Source organism: Hemitrygon akajei, chromosome 4 (assembly GCF_048418815.1).
Source record: "Hemitrygon akajei chromosome 4, sHemAka1.3, whole genome shotgun sequence".
NCBI classification, from domain to species: Eukaryota; Metazoa; Chordata; class Chondrichthyes; order Myliobatiformes; family Dasyatidae; genus Hemitrygon; species Hemitrygon akajei.
This window is the reverse complement of record NC_133127.1, coordinates 171138873-171158067: the sequence shown is the minus strand read 5'-3', so window position 1 is coordinate 171158067 and position 19195 is coordinate 171138873. Positions and strand designations below refer to the sequence as shown.

Below are 19195 nucleotides of genomic sequence, written 5' to 3'. Positions count from 1 at the left end.
TTGTTTTAAAATGCATTTGTGGAATTATGGTGAGATGTTCAAGTACATTTATTGTTACCTTTTAGCTCAGGTGATACAGTTGTTTGCTTGTGGGTCACTCTGACTGTAACCGGGGTGTGTAACAATCACCTCCCCCATCTGTATGTGACTTAGTTGGTTCTCACTGAGCGATGGTGCTCTCTCTGTTATTGTGTTTGTCGCAATGAGAACAGCAGTTGAGATAAACGAGCTCTTCTTGTCTGGCATCATGGACCGAATGCTCATCAAAGTTTAATAAATATAAAATTTCCAAAATGGAGAATATTCCATTATCACCTAAGGGATTTCTTCATCAAATTTGACTTGTTTAAAAATGTTTACTAAGCAGTTTCAATAAAATAGCACTGTACTGTATCTAAGCATCTTTTCAATTTTTATTACCCAGGACTCCAATACGGTACTTAATAATTTAAGAAAATAGCAGCAGATGCAGAAATATTTTATTCCTGCAATTAAAGTGATTCTTAAAGCACTAAAAGATTAGATGACTAGACTAATCATTTCAGTGTTCACTACTGTGTGGAACAGGTCATTGAGAATTAAACTAGATCAATCGACCATCCAATTAAATGAAACCTCAAGACCAGACTTAACTCACCACACTTGTGATCCTACAAATATCCAGTCTCTCAAATATGAAAACTAATTGCCTAGCAATCTTTAGTTGAACATTATTTCCTTATTTAAACATTTGTTTTTGACATTGTAAAAGTAGGAATGCAGTAGACTGGGTTTGTAACTCATTCTGTTCATCTGCAGCAGATCATATGACATACTTAAGATGGAGATTGAGGCACTGAGGGTTTTAGCACAGAAGAGTTGAATCCAGCACAGATCAGCTACGGTCCATTTTGAGCCTTTCTAGGGCTTGGTGTCCTGTTCCCAATCCTATTTTCTTTTACTCTTGTGTTTAGATTAGTACTGCGAGCAAAGCTGCCTCCTGGTGACTTCAGCAACCCAAGAGTCAAACCGACCTGCAGTGCTTTCTGTATAAAATTTGTATATGCTTCCCGTGACCCTGTGTGTTTCCTTCAGGTGGATGGGTTTTCTCCCACGCCCACTGAGTGTGGGTGAGCAGCAGAGTCTGCGGTGAACTGATGAGAGTATGGAGAGGGCAGGGTGGCAGGATGGAGGTACGTCTCTACCAAGGGAGGTGTAAAATGCCCCTTCCCTCCGCCAGCCTGCAGGTCACCCTTGGGCAAAGTGCAGCACCTGCTTAGCCCCCCGATCAGGGTCCCGTGTAGCTATGGGAGCAGGTGGTGGATTGTCGTATGAGCATAGGCATATTACAAGTCCTGGTTACGTGACCACTGACGCCAGGCAGACAATCTCTGAAGCATATCTCTAGGCCTCATATGGAGCCAGTGATCATTAATGGAGAATGTGTGGAGCAGGTTAAGACCTACAAATATCTGGGAGTACAGTTAGACGAGAAGCTAGACTGGACTGCCAACACAGATGTCTTGTGCAGGAAGGCACAGAGTCGACTGTACTTCCTTAGAAGGTTGGCATCATTCAATGTCTGTAGTGAGATGCTGAAGATGTTCTATAGGTCAGTTGTGGAGAGCGCCCTCTTCTTTGTGGTGGCGTGTTGGGGAGGAAGCATTAAGAAGAGGGACGCCTCACGTCTTAATAAGCTGGTAAGGAAGGCGGGCTCTGTCGTGGGCAAAGTACTGGAGAGTTTAACATCCGTAGCTGAGCGAAGGGCGCTGAGTAGGCTACGGTCAATTATGGAAAACTCTGAACATCCTCTACATAGCACCATCCAGAGACAGAGAAGCAGTTTCAGCGACAGGTTACTATCGATGCAATGCTCCTCAGACAGGATGAAGAGGTCAATACGCCCCAATGCCATTAGGCTTTACAATTCAACCGCCAGGACTTAAGAACCTTTTAAAAGCTATTATTAATGCTTTTTGAGATAGTGATTTAGATGCATATCATATTTTTTACTGAGTTAAGTATTGTATGTAATTAGTTTTGCTAAAACAAGTGTATGGGACATTGGAAAAAAAGTTGAATTTCCCCATGGGGATGAATAAAGTATCTATCTATCTACCTATCTATCTATTGTAATGGCTGGGGCCACTCGTCTTGTAAAGACATTGCCCAGAAGGTGGTAATGGCAAACCACTTCTGTAGAAAAATTTTCCAAGAACAGTCATGATCAACAGATGGAAGATCATGGCATCCACATCAGATGGCACAGCACATAATGATGATGGAGGAGAGGGTGTGTTTAGGAAAAATTAGTGAGGAATGGGAGTGCTTTGTGAGCTAGCAGAGACTTGATGGACTGAAATGGCCACTTTCTATGTTGTAAGGAAATATGGAAGTATACTTATCTGCTTTGTATTGGTATACAAGCAGGGAGAACCAAGAGGAAAAATTAAGATGGAGATATGAAGAGGCGGAGTGAGTGATGATGGAGCTAAACAGAAGTTCCTTTGCTTGCATCTTCGGAAACAGCTTCATTTCTATCTTTGATATCTCCTTTCTCCCTTTTCAAGATTTTTTTGAAGACCCTGACCTGGAGTTACCCTCTGACTTAGGTTCTTCGCTCTCGGGGCCTCATGACCGTCTCTTTTTCGATATGCCAAGGACGTGGCCGAGAAGACTAGGGCACCTTCAGGGTGCTGGATTTTCGTGGCTCTGGAGGCGGGCTGATTCAAGGCCGGTGCTGCCGCTGCCAACGACTGATGTGTCGCGGGAGAACAAGGAAGACCGGAAGCAGCGGGCGTGCTGCTGGCTGTGTGCCCAGAGCATTGAGCTCGGAAAAAGCCACGCAGCAGTCTTTTAACACCATAAGTCAGTGAGTTGTTTTGTTGTGACTCCCCTCTCACTGTGAAACGAGACATCTCTTTTTCCCCTTATTAAGGAGAGAGAGAGCCTATGGTGTGTCGAATTACTGGGTGAATGAGTGGTCTTTGAGGTACTGCAAGTTTGTGTCTTTACTGATGCTTTGCTGCACACTTGAGTGCTTGGTGGGGGGGAGTCCTTGCTTTGTTGCTGCTTATGCATGGGGGGGGAGCTGGGGGGGCTTTGGGGTTCTACCATTTAACTGTCACTCATTCTTTGGGGCTCTCTTCTGTTTTTGTGGATGTTTGTGAAGAAAAAGAATTTCAGGATGTATATTTTGTATACATTTCTCTGCCATTAAATGTACCCATTGAAACATAAAATACATATCTAAATGATTACGACAAAGAGTATAATAATGATGATGGAGTGAAATTCATATGAAACGTGAATACTGCAGTTATTGTGTAACGTGATTCAGAATATGTGAATAACTAGTGATGTTTCATTATTACAACTAAATGTCCACAGTTGAAAATGACTGCAGAACAATGAAACGGTAACAATCAGGCAGGTAGCAACAGTCTGAGGATCAAAGGAAGACTTTGATTCTTATTCAGAACACAGGTTAGTGGCAAATGATATTACATTTGAGAAAAATGCAAGTATATTGCTTGTTATTTTGGGTCCTGCAGATTTTTGACTTCTTAGAAATTGGTGCAATCCTGTACAGAACTGCTTTCACATGTGTCATAGTGAAGTGGAATCAGCATCATTTTCTGGTTGTGGCTGGTGTCCACTTGAAGTAACTAGAAATGCTTACAACACAGCTGACCACCACCGACAGAAATATCAATTTTCAGATGCATCTCTTTAATCGGTAACCAGGTGACTATCGAATGCTATTCAGTATCGTTAAAAGTGTACTTAGGCATTCATCCGGGTGTCTGTGCCTTTAAGTGGAGATGGTGATGTCATGACGCATGCGCGGGATAGCGTGGAGACCATTTTGCTTTCGGCTGCCAAAGCTGGTAGGGCGTTGGAATCAAGTTCCCCCAGAGCTACTGGGCTTGGTGAGGAAAGGTGAGCATTAATTTACAATATCCACGTGAATTCGTTTATGTTTGTTGGTGACTTGAGAATATCGGTAATTTGACAATGTTTTACATGTGGATGCTTTAGATTTTCATGAGTAAAGAACTCGACGCTGGATAGCGTGGCTTGCAAAGTTCCTCACCGGCCAAGTAGGTCAGTCTTCCTGTAATTTAACTACCAGGCAATATCTTGTAAAAGTTGTGCCAAAGTGTACCTTCTGCCTAACTTTACTGTATCATGACTGATTGTGCATGTAACCGTGTAACGTGAATGTTTAGTCTCCGTTCAGGGGTTCAGCGCGTGTGTTCTAAAAAGTAGTAGATGTCTTAGATGAGATGTATTCACTTACATTTTTCACTGCTATGTATAAGATACAGGGTTGGGGGGATTCTAATGTTGTTTGTATTGTGTTTCTTCAGAATTGCCACTACCGTATTAGTACTGCATTAGTTTTGTGGGATTTTCTTTGTATTTTTATACTGCATACGCAATTGCTGGAGACACAAGTGTGTGGGTCGAAGGTTAAATGGAGACTGTAATGGCAGGACCTGATTGTAAAGTCGTTCGTTTTGTTTTAAGACCCACTTCAGGCACTTAAACATCTAAAACAGATAAAGGAATTAAAACCCAAAAAAGTAGTTGTTGTCCTGAGTGTGTACTGTTCCCCAGGCCACAACAAATCGATTACTTCTCCAGATAACAAATCTTAGTTTATTTCACACAAATTTGAGCTCTTGTAGAAATAAAATAAGATCCAACATACTTTGTCCTCATTATATCTTCCTGCAACAAACAAATGTCAGTGCAAACCTTTAGGAAGGCCTGAACGAAAAAGGATTTAAATCCGTTCCTACTGCCCATAAGTTGCCTCCGTTTCCCCTTGCATACCAGAATGCAATTCACACAAAACCTGCCAATTTGCTGTTAAATCATTAATCAATTCGGTACAGTACAATAACACAGAGGTGCAAAGGTTAGACTGCCAACAGTTCCAGTGACTCAGGTTCAATCCTAATCTTGGATGCGGCTCATGTGAAGATTGAACTTTCTCCCTGTAACCACAAGTCCATTTCCACCCCCACATCCCCAATCCAAAAGATGTACTTGGTAGGTAAATCAGTTAATGTAATATTACTTCTAGAGCAAGTAGTGGTGGGAGAGTATATGAGAGAAACTAGGTTACAGGGAATTAAATGAAAGAAATGGCTTGATGGGATTGCTCTGATATAAAGCATAGAATTGATGAACTCAGTGGCCTCCTCCTATGTTGTAAGAAGGTAGAAACTGCAAAATGCCTTGCCTAATTTGTCCTCTTGGGTTTCCAAAACTGCATCAATTGAGAGATCTTGATAATTAGATTTATGTTCTGCGGATAAAGTGATATCCAAAGCTCCTATGAATTTCTGAAGAGATCATCAAGCTTAAGGGACCTTTGACCTACAGGGTACAAGGAGAAAATTGCACATTCAAATAGACCATCATGAGTTCAGCACCACCAGTAGATGTTCTTTTAAAATCAAAGCTCAAAGACGGAAGACTTTTCTTCTGTTCTTGATACTGATGTGGTGACAGATGGCACCAGAGAGTTGGCCTATGATTGGACAAATCTTACTATTTTTGTTCATTGGCATAAGTAGGCAGGATAAGCACCCAAACGTATTCTGGGAATGAACATTTTGACTTCAGTTAATAACCATTAAGCTCTATGTTGACAAGTGGTTAGATGAATTTAAGCAAAAACAATGCACTGAATTGAGATGTGGAACTCATTGTGCTTATCTGCCTTGGGTTGCTGTATGCAGACCTCTCAGTATATATACAAGTGGGTGGGGGGAATAAAGATGGCACCATACAGATGAACAGCACCTTTTCCTGTTTTACTTTATCAAATGACATTCCTTTGGACTTTTTGACATGTATGGTACACTCAAAAACAAATAGTTTTCATAAAACATGGCAACCTTTTCTGCAGTATGTAGATGTAAACCTGTCTGCTATACTAATAAGGGCTTTTGTATAGGATGTTGTGGTGATGTCTATATTTTGATGGAACTGTTCTGATAGCTGATATCTGTGGGGGGAAGAAATGTAAATGTATCTGGAAATTGGAAATTTTGTTATGCTGAACAAATTTTTAATAATAATAATAATAATAATAATAATAATAATAATAATAATAATAATAATTATTATTATTATTATTATTATTATTATTATTATTATTATTATTTAAAAATGGGGACTATAAACACAGCTATTACTAAATATATTGGCCTGGGAAAAACATGTCATTACAGGGAGACAATGAATTGACATTTTTAAATGCAAGACATGGGGAGAAATCCAGCACATGAATCAGAACATACCTGTAATGAGAGATTCGTCTGCCATAGAGGAACCTTCCACTACCTTTCCATCCACAGGAAACTTGCCACCGGGGACGACCTTTATAACATCACCTCTTTGGACCAGTTCCACAGCTACCTGCTCCTCACTGAACCAAAAGAAAACAAAATCAAAGACAAAACGAAAGAGAAATACTGAAGGAACTCAGCAAGTCAGGCAGCAACTGCGGAGAGGATTAGAGTCAAAGTTCTGGGCCAAGACTCTTCCATCAGGACTGGAAAGGAAGGGGGAGGAAGCCAGAGTAGGAAGGTGGAGGAGAAGGGGAAGGGAAACAAGCTAGAAGAGGTTTGGTGACGTCGGGTAAGAGGGAAAGTAGATGGGTGGGAGAGAGGGACTGAAGTAAAAACTGGTGGAAAAGATAACAGATTGAAGAAGGAGAAATCTGATAGGAGAGCAGAGTGGACCGTTGGAGAAAGGAAAGGAGGAGGGACACCGGAGGAAGGTGACGGGCAGGTGAGGAGAAGAGGTACAAAGGGAGCCAGAATGGGGAACAAAGTTAAAGATTTTATACTTATGTAGTACAAAAGTTCTGAAAGCTGCTAATAATGATATACATGTCATCCTCCCTGTCTGTTAATGAATACAAAGATATTATGAACTTGAACAAATGGCTGATTTAGCCCATTGTACAGCATTAATCACCTGCTGGTTTCAGAAATACCATCTAGGTTCCAGCACCTGAGGCATGTAAGTTTATTGAATTCCATGAGAATACATTGAGAAATGGGTTAATGGCCCCTTAAAAAATACTCTCTGTATTTTTTCTTTGACTCACATGATTAGTTTCTAATATCGAATATGAAGGATAAGAACTTGTTTCTTGGAGTAAGAAAAACCCAGAAGCACAAAGACCGTGTATTGAATTCAGTCAAGAAGTTGGACACAATGATGACAACAAGCGTCTCAGTGCATGACTTGTGGAAAAATATAAAATCCACGCTTTTAACCTAATCAGCCCAACAGTAGCAGAAAAGGTTTGTGTTAGACGAGTTTTAAATCTGCCCAATATTGTTTCACTTATTCATGGGATGAACCAGCATTTAATTGCCTATCTATCATTGCTCGTGAGAAGGTGGTGGTAAGCTGCCTTTGTGAACCATGAGGTGTAGGTGTATCCTTGATGCTGTTAGGGAGTGGGTGGCAGCCCATCAGAACAGTGTGTAGCTTGGAGGACAACTTCCAGCTGTTACTATGCTTTTGCTGCCCTTGTCTTTCCAGCTGCTAGCAGATGTGTGTTTGGAATGGCTACGGGGAGAAGGCAGGAGAATGGGGGCTGAGAGCAGGTCTAATAGCCAAACAGTCTAATTCTGCTCCTGGGTCTTACTGTGCCGTCTAATTATAGTGTAAAGGAATGTGGATAACTGCTATTTGTTATTTATAGGAGGTATTGTGAGAAGATTGTGCATTTCTGAAGCACGAGTTTGGCTGCTACTGCAGTATAGTAATAAAGAAGTGCTGCATTATCAGAAGTGCCAAGCCATACATTTCCATAACATATACTTATGAACTCCGCCTCATTAAGCAAATTATTTCTAATGTAGCATAGTGGTGCCTGGTGTGTGATATATACATCATGTTGGTAGATAGCCTGGTCTCCATCAGCACAGCCTTTTCACTGGTACTTGTGTCATTTCCTTTCCTGTTTCTGCTCATGATCAGCCTCAACATGATAGATTGTGAGAATGGATCAAGAAGATCGGGATGGGAGGAAATTACCTGTATATCACAGCTGCAAACAGAAGCACCAAAGCGTAAAAAAGGGTATTTTCTTCCAAATGTTTGTTTCAGAATCAGAATCTGGTTTACCACCACCGACATGTTGCAAAATATGTTCAATCAAAGAATCATTTGAACAAGTGATGTGAAGGAATCTGCTCTCTTTTTTAAAGTCTTGATTAAGTGGCTTATGTTAAGTCAGATGCTTAATGGTGGAAGATCTGGAAGCCAGCATTTGCTTTCGCTAATTTGTTAGTTGCTCACCAGTGTTATTTTGGGGCAATCACAACTGCTGTCAACACCATCTTCCTCATTTACACTACATTTCCAGCCCATGAGCCAAACCAACATCTTTTCACTCCACTATCGCCAAAAGTAAATCCATCCAGTTAACTTTAATTATTTTAGTGAAATAGCACGAACACGTACATGCAGACATGAGCAGGAGGGAAGAACATTCCATGCTACTTCTAGTGATCTGGTGAAAGTGGTGCCATCATTTCTTCTTCTCCTGAGACTGTCCAGGATTCCCCTAGCCCACAGTCTCCTTCATCACTGGCAGTCTCTTTCTTCCACTCCAGTGCGGTGACTGTTGAAGGCAATGTGGGATCTGCAGATCCAATCACATGTAAGACAGGAGGGGCTGGGCAGATGCAGGTGAGATGAGAGATGGTTAAGCTGAATTTCTGTGTGTACCTGATGAAGGGATTCAATGATATCCCATTTTCAGCAGACATGGCCTAGAGATTCGAACATGTCAGTGAGGATGTTACACCTTTTCAAGAAGAATCATTTCTACTGTCCACCAGGTACCCTTGCCATGACAATTCAGAACAGAGTGTTTGTTTCAAGAATTTACTGTAGTTACAAATGACTTGCCCTGCTCTTTGTATCCAAATAAGTGTAACTGGGGCCTGTGTGTTTAGGCTTGTTGGCATGGGAGAGGAAGCCACTACTGAAACATGAGAGATTCCGCAGATGCTAAAAATCTTGAGCAACAAACTCAAGATGCTGGAGGAACTCAGCAAGTCAGGCAGCATCTATGCACAGTATCGCAAAAGGCTGCAGAGTATTTTGGACTCAGCTAACTCCCTCATGGCACAACCCACCCTGCCATCAAGGGAAATGCCTCAAGAAGGTGGCATCCATTATTAAACACCTTCACCATCCGGGACATACCATTCTCACATTACGACCATCAATGAGGATGTACAGGAGCCTAAAGACACACACTTAGTGTTTTAAGGAACAGATTCTTACCCTCTACCATCAGATTTCTGAACAGATTTATAACTCACGAACACTACCTCTTCATTCATTTCTTCCACTTCATTTAACTTACAGTAATTTTTTATGCTTTGCACTGGAGCACTGCCACAGAACAACAAATTTCACAACATATGTCAATGATAATGAACCTGATTCTGATTCTAAGAAACAACTCGATCTGTAAAGCTAGTAGTTGTCTTCCAATTGGATAGAATTAGATTCCACTGAAATAACTTAATTAAACGCATTTCACTGTATTGTATAAAATGTTAATGTTTAAGGTGAAAATTAAGCAAGAATGTAGATTAGAAGGAAAAGCAAATGATCAGGAAATGATGACTGATGAAAATAGCAGGTACCTCATCTGCAAGATTTGAATAATTTCGCCCCTATTTTTTGAGTATAAACTCAGTGGCTACTTTATTAGATACACATGTACACCTGTGTGTTCATGTAAATATTTAATCAGCCAATCATGTTGTAGCAACTCAATGCTTAAAAGCATGCAGACGTGGTCAAGAGGTTCAGTTGTTGTTCAGACCAAACATCAGAATGGGGAATAAATGTGACCTAAGTGACTTTGACCGTGGAATGATTGTTGGTGGCGGTTTGAATATCTCAAAAAACTGCTGCTCTCCTGGAACTTTCACGTACAGCAGTCTCTGGAGTTTACAGAGAATGGTGTGCAAAACAAAAACCATCCAGTGAACATCAAGTGAACCTCGTCGAACCTTGAAGTGGATGGGCTATAGAGCAGAAGACTACTCCGGGTTTCACTCTGGTACGTAATACAGGGCCACTGACTGTACGTAAAGAGACAAGAGAACATGCAACTAATGCTTTGCAACAGGTTGTAGATGATCAATGCTTCACGTGGTTGCTGAAATTACATTTTCACATAGCAATTAGATTACAAAGGACAATGTTATTTTCAATTACACTGAACTGTGAAATTAATTGCATTAAGTAGGCACAGACTATTAAGTAATGGGTATAATTATGATGCATCCCGCACTTAAACAATCGACTGATGTTTAATGACCAAGCCCACATAAAAGGAGATAGTAGATAGCTAGCATTTTCCATGTAACTGAACGCAACCAGGAATGAGCACATTAAAAACAGGAATTAAGCAAAGAACATTGGAGAAGTCCAACATAAACTTCAAAACATTATTCATCTGCTTAAACTTCATTTCTAGCCTAAGGTCCAGTTATCTTTTGAGATTTATTTGGAACAAGTAAATGAACTGTTTCCAATGGGGAGGTGTTAAGATGTGCATGGTATTTATTCTCATTTTAACTCCGGTCTATGTATGTCTGAGAAGTAATCTCTCTGATTTACCACACATATGGTAGAATCAATAATTTGCCTTATAATCTACTGAATGGAGCTGGTGATGTGATAACTGAGGATTATTATGACCTTTACACTTTCCAGTATCAAAGCCAATGCATAAAACATTATATTTTATCCATATTTTATTCACTAGGTGCCAACATGGAGTCATAGAACACTATAGTACAGAAACAGGTCTTTCTGCCCATTTAGTCTATGCCGAACCATTAATCTGCCTAGTCCCATCGATCTGCACCCAGACCATAGCATATCGCTGAAGATCTAACCTAGACCCAACATATTGATCAATTATGAAGAAGGCACTCTAGAAGCTATATTTCACTAGGAGTTTGAGGTGATTTGATATGTCACTATGGGCTCTAATGAATTTCTACAAATATATCATGGAGAGTACTCTGATTTATTTTATCACCGTCTGGTATGGAGGCTCCAATGCACAGGATCGAAAAAGCCGGCAGAGGGTTGTAGACTCAGCCAGTTCCATCATGGGCACTAGCCTCCTCACCATTGAGAACATCTTCAAAAGCCAATGCCTCTGTAAGCTGGCATCCATTATTAAGGACCCTCACCATTAAGGACATCCCCCTTCTCATTGTCACCATCAGGGACGAGATACAGGAGGTTGAAGACTTGCACTCAATGTTTTAGGAACAGCGTCTTCCCCTCAGCCATCAGATTTCTGAACGGACTGTGAACACTACCTCACCTTTTGATCTCTTTATGCACTACTTATTTTTTCCAATATATTCTGATTGTAACTTCTAGTAATTTTTGTGTATTGAACTATATCTCTGCACAAAATAACAAATTTCACAACGTATGTCAGTGATAATAAACCTGATTCTGAGTCTGATTTTGATTCTGAATAGGCATTTACAGAATCTACATGGCTTTGGGAACCTACAATATGTTATTTGAATGCTTTCTCTTACTTCCAGCACATAGCGCTATTTCTCTGTAAGTCCTATCAGTTAATAAAATGCTTTTAATGCCTTTTTTAAAAAAAAGTTAATAGTGAACTGCAACTGAACATCACAACCCGCAGAAAATATCCAATTGTTTTGATCTCAAACAGGAGAATGATGAGGCTCGTAAAAAAAACAGTGGTCCGCCTAACTAACATTCCTTCAAGGCCTTAAGAAACAAGCCTAATTTATGGTAATTCCATATTACAAGCAAAGGTATTGAGACTAAGCTCTTTCATGACTTGTGGCTAATAGGTGTAGGGGTCCCTGCATAACAGGTCAACATGCACCGTTCTCGTGCAGTTACTAGTTGGAAGTTGATGGAGCCTAAGGGCAAGTTATCATCTTCTGTACATGTCAGAGAGCAGTAAAGTGGAAAACAATGTAAACAGAACTATAACATATCACATTGGGGCATTGATCTAAATAAAAGTTTTGTTCCAAATATTTGTAAGAGGCTATTACAACAGGTTGAATTCAGTATGTTCTTTTACCCCAGTATTGAATTGTCTGGTCCCAGGGTTACCACTGTTGCCTCTGTAGCTTGAAGGGATAGCAGCTTAGCAAGAGCTTCTGAAGTCTTACTCTATAATAAAAAATAATCTGTTAGAATTCTGAAAAGTTTTATTAAGGAAACTCTTACCCCATTATGCTCCCTTACATCCACTTCATTCTCAACTCCCCTCCTGATTTCTTGTTGGTGTCTCCTAGATATTTGGAAGAATGAGGGGAGATTTTATTGAAACCTCCCCTTATTGAAAGGCCTAGATAGAGTGGACAAGGAGAGGATGTTTCCTATAGTGAGGAAGTCTAGGACCAGAGGGCACAGTTTCAGAATAGAAGGGCATCCCCTTAGAACAGAGATTAGAGTAATTTTTTTAGTCAGAGGCTGGTGAATCTGTGGATTCATTGTCACAGACAGCTGTACAGGCCATGTCATTGGGTATGTTTGAAGCAGAGGTTGATAGGTTCTTGATTAGTAAGGGGATCCAAAAAAAATTGGATAGGTATATGGACAGGAAAGAAATGGAGGGTTATGGGCTGAGTGCAGGTCAGTGGGACTAGGTGAGAGTAAGCGTTCGGCACGGACTAGAAGGGCCGAGATGGCCTGTTTCCGTGCTGTAATTGTTATATGGTTATATGGATCAAAGGCTATGGAGAGAAGGTAGGAGAATGGGGTTGAGAGGGATAATAAATCAGCCATGATGAAATGGCGGAGCGGTCTCAATGGGTCGAATGGCCTAACTTTTCTCCGGTGTCTTATGGTCTTGTATGCAAACTTCATCCAAGTTAATCCCCATGTTGGATTCTTTTGGCAGTCCTGCTGAAGGGTTTTGACCCGAATGTCAACAGTACTCTTTTCCATAGATGCTGCCTGGCCTGCTGAGTTCCTCCAGCATTTTGTGTGTGTTGCTTGGATTTCCAGTGTCTGCAGATTTTCTCTTGTTTGTGATTGGATCCCCCATATTGGATACCCATTTGTCCAGTGTACCAGATCTATCCAAATAACTGCACTAGCATTGCCATCACTTTACACCCGTCTCGTGTGATTTCTGAACTCTGGTCAGCAAAGGTTTTAAAACAGCTTAATAACTGTATTAATACTACATAAAATAGGAGAGGTGTTTTGTTGGGTTGGTAAAAGGCTCCATTGTACCAATTTGTCCTAGCAGATTTTAACAGTGATTAGGTTTGTAAAGGAAAGTTCACACAATTTAATCGCCATGTTGGAAAGCTCATATGACCAGGAATATGAACATTTTGACACCCTGATGACAAGAAGAACTGTTAGCAACAATATATGAACCATGAGATTCATAAAACTGAAATAATAAGTAATTTAAAAGGAACACAGAGGAACTGGAAATATACAAATGAAGAATTACCTTTGCTACATGCTCCAGCCATCTCCCCAAGGCGATGAAGACAAACAGCATTGGTGGAGTATCAAAGAAAGTCACTGGACTTTGTTCTGCCCGTTCAGCGATGGCCACAATCAGTATTACACAGGAGTACAGATATGCAATGGTAGTTGCCAGAACGATTAGCACATCCATATTGGCAGTTTTATGCTTTAGAGACTTGTAGGCTTGTACGTAGAAGTACCATCCTCCAATAAACTAGGAAAATATATGACAAATAGGAGTCTACTTCAGTGAAATATATGGAATATACGTAGGACAGAAAATTGCTCTTCAGTGAACATAGAACAGTGAAACACACACAAAAATGCTGGAGGAACTCCGTAGGTCAGGCAGCATCTATGGAGAGGAATAAACTGTCAATGTTTTGGGTCAAGACCCTTCATCAGCACAGTTACTTTGGCCCACAATTTTATGCTGATCGTTTAACCTACTTCTAAATCAATATTTGCTCTTGCATAGCCCTCCATTTTTCTTTCATCCATGTGCCTATCTTAAAAGTCTCTTAAATGTATCTAATTCATCAGCCTCTACCATCACCCTGACAGTGTGTTCCATCCACCCACCACTCTTTGTGTAAAAAACCCTGCCTCTGACATCCCACATACACTTTCTTCCAATCACCTTCAAATTATGCCCTCTTGCATTAGCCACTTACACCTTGGGTAAAAGGTGCTGACTGTCTACTCTAGCAATGCCTCTTGTCATATCAAGTCACCCCTCATCCTCCTTTACTCCAAAGAGAAAAGCCATAGTTCACTCAACCTTCCCTCATGAGACATACTCACTAATCCAGACGTCATGCTGTTAAGTTTCTCCACCCTCTCTAAAGCTTCCACATCTTTCCTACAATAAGGCAACCAGAATTGAATACAATACTGCAGATGTGGCCTAACCAGAGTTTCATAGAGCTGCAAAATTACATTGGAGGCCTTGAATTCAAACTCCCCCGCCCCAAATGATGAAGGCCAATGCACCATATGCTTTCTTAATCACCATATCAACTCCATCTGACACTTCTCAGCATGGCTCTGTAGACTATCAATGTCCTATTGTAACCTACGACACCTTCTACACTATCCACAACATCTCTAACTTTCGTGTCATCTGCAAACTTACTAACTCACCCTTCCACTTCCTCATCCAAGTCATTTATAAAAATCACAAAGAGCAGAAGTCCCAGAACAGCTCTCTGTGGAAAACCACTTGTCACCAGTGTCCAGGCAGAATACACTCCAACTACTACCACCTTCTGTCTTCGGTGAACAAGTCAATTCCAAATCCATGCAGCCAAGTTTCCCTGAATCCCTGCCTCCTGCCCTTCTGTATGAACCTATCATGGGAAACCCTGTCAAATGCCTTACTAATACCCATATTAACCACATTACTGCTCTCGCTTCATCAATTTGTTTTTTAACTTACTAAAAAAATTTCAATCAGGCTCATGAAACTTACAAGTCGACATTGACCCACACTAATCAGCCAATCCTTCTCCAATTGCTCATAAATCATGACGGTAAGAACCCTCTACAATAAATTGCCCATACTGACACAAGACTCACTGATCGGTAATTCTAGGATTATCCCTATTACCAGTCTTGAACAAAGGAATAATATTTGCTATCCATAATCTTCTGGCAATGCTGCTGCAGCCAGTGGGGATGCAAAGATTATTACCAAAGGCACAGCAATCTCTTCCCTCACTTTCTGTAGTTATCTGCGGTATATGCCATCCAGTCCCAGTAACTTATCTATCCTAATGTTTTTCAAAAGTTCCAACACATCCTCTTTCCTAACATTGACATGTTCCAGTACGTCAGTCTGTTTTACACTGTCCTCACTTTCATCAAGGTCCCTCTCACTGGTGAATACTGAAGCAAAGTATTGATTTAGTACCCACCTACCTCGTCCAACTGCAGGCACGCTTGCTCTTTTAACCCTGTTTGGTCCTACCCTCAATCTAGTCATCATCACGTTCTTCACGCATGTGTAGAATGCCTGGGGTTCTCCTGAATCCTGCTCTCCAAGGCCTTTTCCTTGTCCCTTTGAGCTCTTCTTACTCTTTCCATAAATAATCCTCTTTCTACAACCTTTTATTTCCATGAACATTTCTAAGAATTTCAATTAACAATGGAATGCAATCGTTTTTCCTGCTTAATTTCTTTCTTATACACAAAATGTGTTGGCGTGTGGCCAAGGGGTTAAGGCGTTGGTCTAGTGATCTGAAGGTTGTTAGTTCGAGCTTCAGCTAAGACAACGTGTTGTGTCCTTGAGCATGGTCTCTCGAGACTAACGGATGCCTATATATACACAAAATATTTTCACATGGGCATTCTGGATCAAGGCCAGTGTTTCATCCAGTCTTGGAGCATCTTTTTTTAAAATTAAGTTCCTAAATCTGTTTAACTAAAGGCTTTGGTGGATTCTAACATAGCCCATTGTTTGTTTAAATGCTTCTAATCAACAGAAATTCAACCATTAGAAATCAAAATTACTGACGTTCACATCAAAACCTGTAACACACCAGCCAATTAAATATAACCCATCTTTCTGTGAGCAAAGTTACTGCAAAATTTAAATATAATAAAAAATATTCTTTATCATTAAAGAATTATCTGTGACTTGCAACATATATATGATGATTTCTGAGTAAGAGATGAAGATATTGACCCATTGAATTACAATGAAACTTCGGTACAAAATGGTCACCTGGTTAGAGACACTGCTTTTCATTTACTGTATAGATTATTAGAATCACCAACTAAATTAAACATTTTCCAGTCCTCCAGGACCATGCCAGAGTCTAACGATTTTTGAAAGATCATTACTAATGCCTCCAAAATCTCTACCACTACTTCTTTCAGAACCCTAGGATGCAGTTCATCTGGTCTAGGTGACACCCTCTCCCTTGTAATAGTAACTGCACTCATTTCTCTTCCCTCACACACTTTAACACTTGGCACACTGCTAGTGTCTTCCACAGTGAAGACTGATGCAAAATACTCATTTAGTTCATCTGCTATCTCCTTGTGCCCCGTTAATATTTTGTTGGCCTCATTTTCTAGTGTTCCTATATTCACTCTCTTCTCGCTTTTATTTTTTAATTTGGTAGGGCTAAAAAAGGTTGGGAACACTGGTCTAACCCGAGGAAACAGCAGAGTTAACTAATGAATGCGCATGAACTTGAAAAGCTGTTGTGCTCTCAAAAGTCAGTTTAGAAACGTTCACTAGCTAGCAGCAGAAAGTACGTGCTCAGAGATAACCACAAGAGATTCTGCAGATGCTGGAAATCCAGAGCAACACACACACACAATACTGGAGAGACTCTGCAGGTCAGGCAGCATCCATGGAGGGGAACAAACAGGACTGATGAAGGGTCTTACCCAAAATATTAACTGCTTATTCTTCTCCATAGATGCTGCCCAACCCACTGAGTTCCTCCAGCAGTTTGTGTCCTAATGAAGGGTCTCGACCTGAAACGTTGACAGTTTATTCCCCTCCATAAATGCTGTCTCTGCCAAGAGGATCACAACCTTGTAGTGGTTTTGAGGCTTTCATGCCTCAATGACCCAAGAGCTATCTATGTTGGCTGGAGCCAGGGTTTTATGCTTTGGTTCTTGGTAGGGTCACCCATGCCAAACAGGTCAAAGATAGACTAGAGAATACATCACAACATTCCAGTGCAAAAATCTTTACTTTTCTACCTTTGTTTCACTCTCAAACCATGTGACTGTTTTTGAAAGCAGCCTTGATTTATTTACAAGAACCATTATCTTCATTGTTATCTCCCGTTGGGAAGCTTTTCAAGTACCTAACAAGTCAAATACAAGTTGAACTGGGCAGTTGACATTTTCAAGATAGAATATAGAATTCTAATCACACTGATCCCAATCCATACTAATTATTCTAATCCCAATGTATCCAGTTATTCAAAAGAATAATCTAATAATGTTAGACACTAAGGTAAGTGTAGTGATTATATAAAACAGATTCCAAGAATGCGTAGTTAATGGCCTGCTGATGATGAATTTTGAAAACAAAATATTAGATCAGTAAGACCAGCACTTATTTGGAGCCTTTCACAACCAGAGCTGTCACAAAGCACTTTACAATATCTTGAAAGTGTTATGACAGCTGCAATATTGAAAATATGGCAACTAATTTTCAAAGAGTGTGTTCCCATGAACAGCAATATGATAATGACAATATAATTTCTTTTAGCAACGTTAATTGAAGGATATATACTGGTCAGGGTACAGGGATAATGCATTTGTTCTTTAATTAGTGTCTTAGGTCTATTATCTTTGGCTCAAAGATCATCCCATTAATAAGATAGAACTACTGATTGTTACATTCCAGAAATTTTAATATATTAAAACTTCTGGAATATAACTTCAACATGCAACCAGATTTCTACCCACTGAAACCTAGACCGATACGAAAACACTTTTAAAAATGTACTGGAACAGAAGGCCATTTGGACCCACCCATACTAACTCTGCTGCTTGATTAAGATAATGGTTGATCCAATGTTAGCTTCAACACCATTTCCCCATATCCATAAAGTTTAAATGAAGAGGATTATAGAGCATGTATTGGTCCCATAACATCGTGTAAACATCCTCTGTGCAGAGTAGATGTTCACATTTAAATAATATAAATTAGAGTATTAAGTAAGCATTTTAGAACTCGAAATGTCAGCTAAAGCTTTGGAAGGAACCATCTTCGTTAATCATTAAACACCTTTCTAAAATAATTAATGAGAAAAGGATGTTAGGTCAGTAGGAAGTGATCTCAAATAAATAAACAGAACTTTGTGGTTTTGACAGATTAGATACCAATTATCCTGACTGAGGAATCTATAGCCAAGGCAACACGAGTGAATCTGCAGATGCTGGAAATAAATAAAAACACAAAATGCTGGCAGAACTCAGCAGGCCAGACAGCATCTATGGGAGGAGGTAGTGACGACGTTTCGAGCCGAAACCCTTCATCAGGGGTGAAGTAACATGGGATGGTCGAGGGGGGATAAGAGGTGGGGAGAGGGATAAAGTAGAGAGCTGGGAAGTGATAGGCTGGAGGGAAATGGACTGGGGGAAGGTGGAGAATTATGGGAAATAAAAGAGAAAGAAAGGTAGTGCTGGGGGGAGATTGTAGTGAGGGGGGAAAAAGAGAGAGAAAGAGAACCAGACTAAAATTATAGATAGGGACACCTAGGTCAATACCTTATCTCCCGCCTAGGTAGCCTCCTGCCTGCCGGCATAAACATTCAACTCACCGACCTCCATTGATACCCCTGCCCCCCATACCCCATCCCTATCTATAATTTTAGTCTGGTTCTCTTTCTCTCTCTTTTCCCCCCTCACTACAATCTCCCCCCAGCCCTACCTTTCTTTCTCTTTTATTTCCCACAATTCTCCACCTTCCCCCTAGCCCATTTCCCTCCAGCCTATCACTTCCCAGCTCTCTACTTCATCCCTCCCCCCACTTCTTATCCCCACTCGACCATCCCATGTTACTTCACTCCTGATGAAGGGTTTCGGCCCGAAACGTCGTCACTACCTCCTCCCATAGATGCTGTCTGGCCTGCTGAGTTCTGCCAGCATTTTGTGTTTTTAATTTATA

At 40.5% G+C, this 19195-nt stretch overlaps 1 protein-coding gene across 3 annotated transcripts in view; it reads right to left on the bottom strand.

Moving 5' to 3' along the window:
- Positions 1–19195, bottom strand: part of LOC140726945 (copper-transporting ATPase 2-like) — a 113820-nt gene that overhangs the window by 41457 nt on the left and 53168 nt on the right. For all 3 annotated transcript variants that reach the window (XM_073043983.1, XM_073043982.1, XM_073043981.1), the window contains exons 8-10: positions 13535–13768; positions 12143–12234; positions 6300–6427 (exon numbers count right to left, since the gene is read on the bottom strand). In XM_073043983.1, the coding sequence (XP_072900084.1) occupies positions 6300–6427; positions 12143–12234; positions 13535–13768 (454 nt within the window). The remainder of the gene's footprint in view (positions 1–6299; positions 6428–12142; positions 12235–13534; positions 13769–19195) is intronic.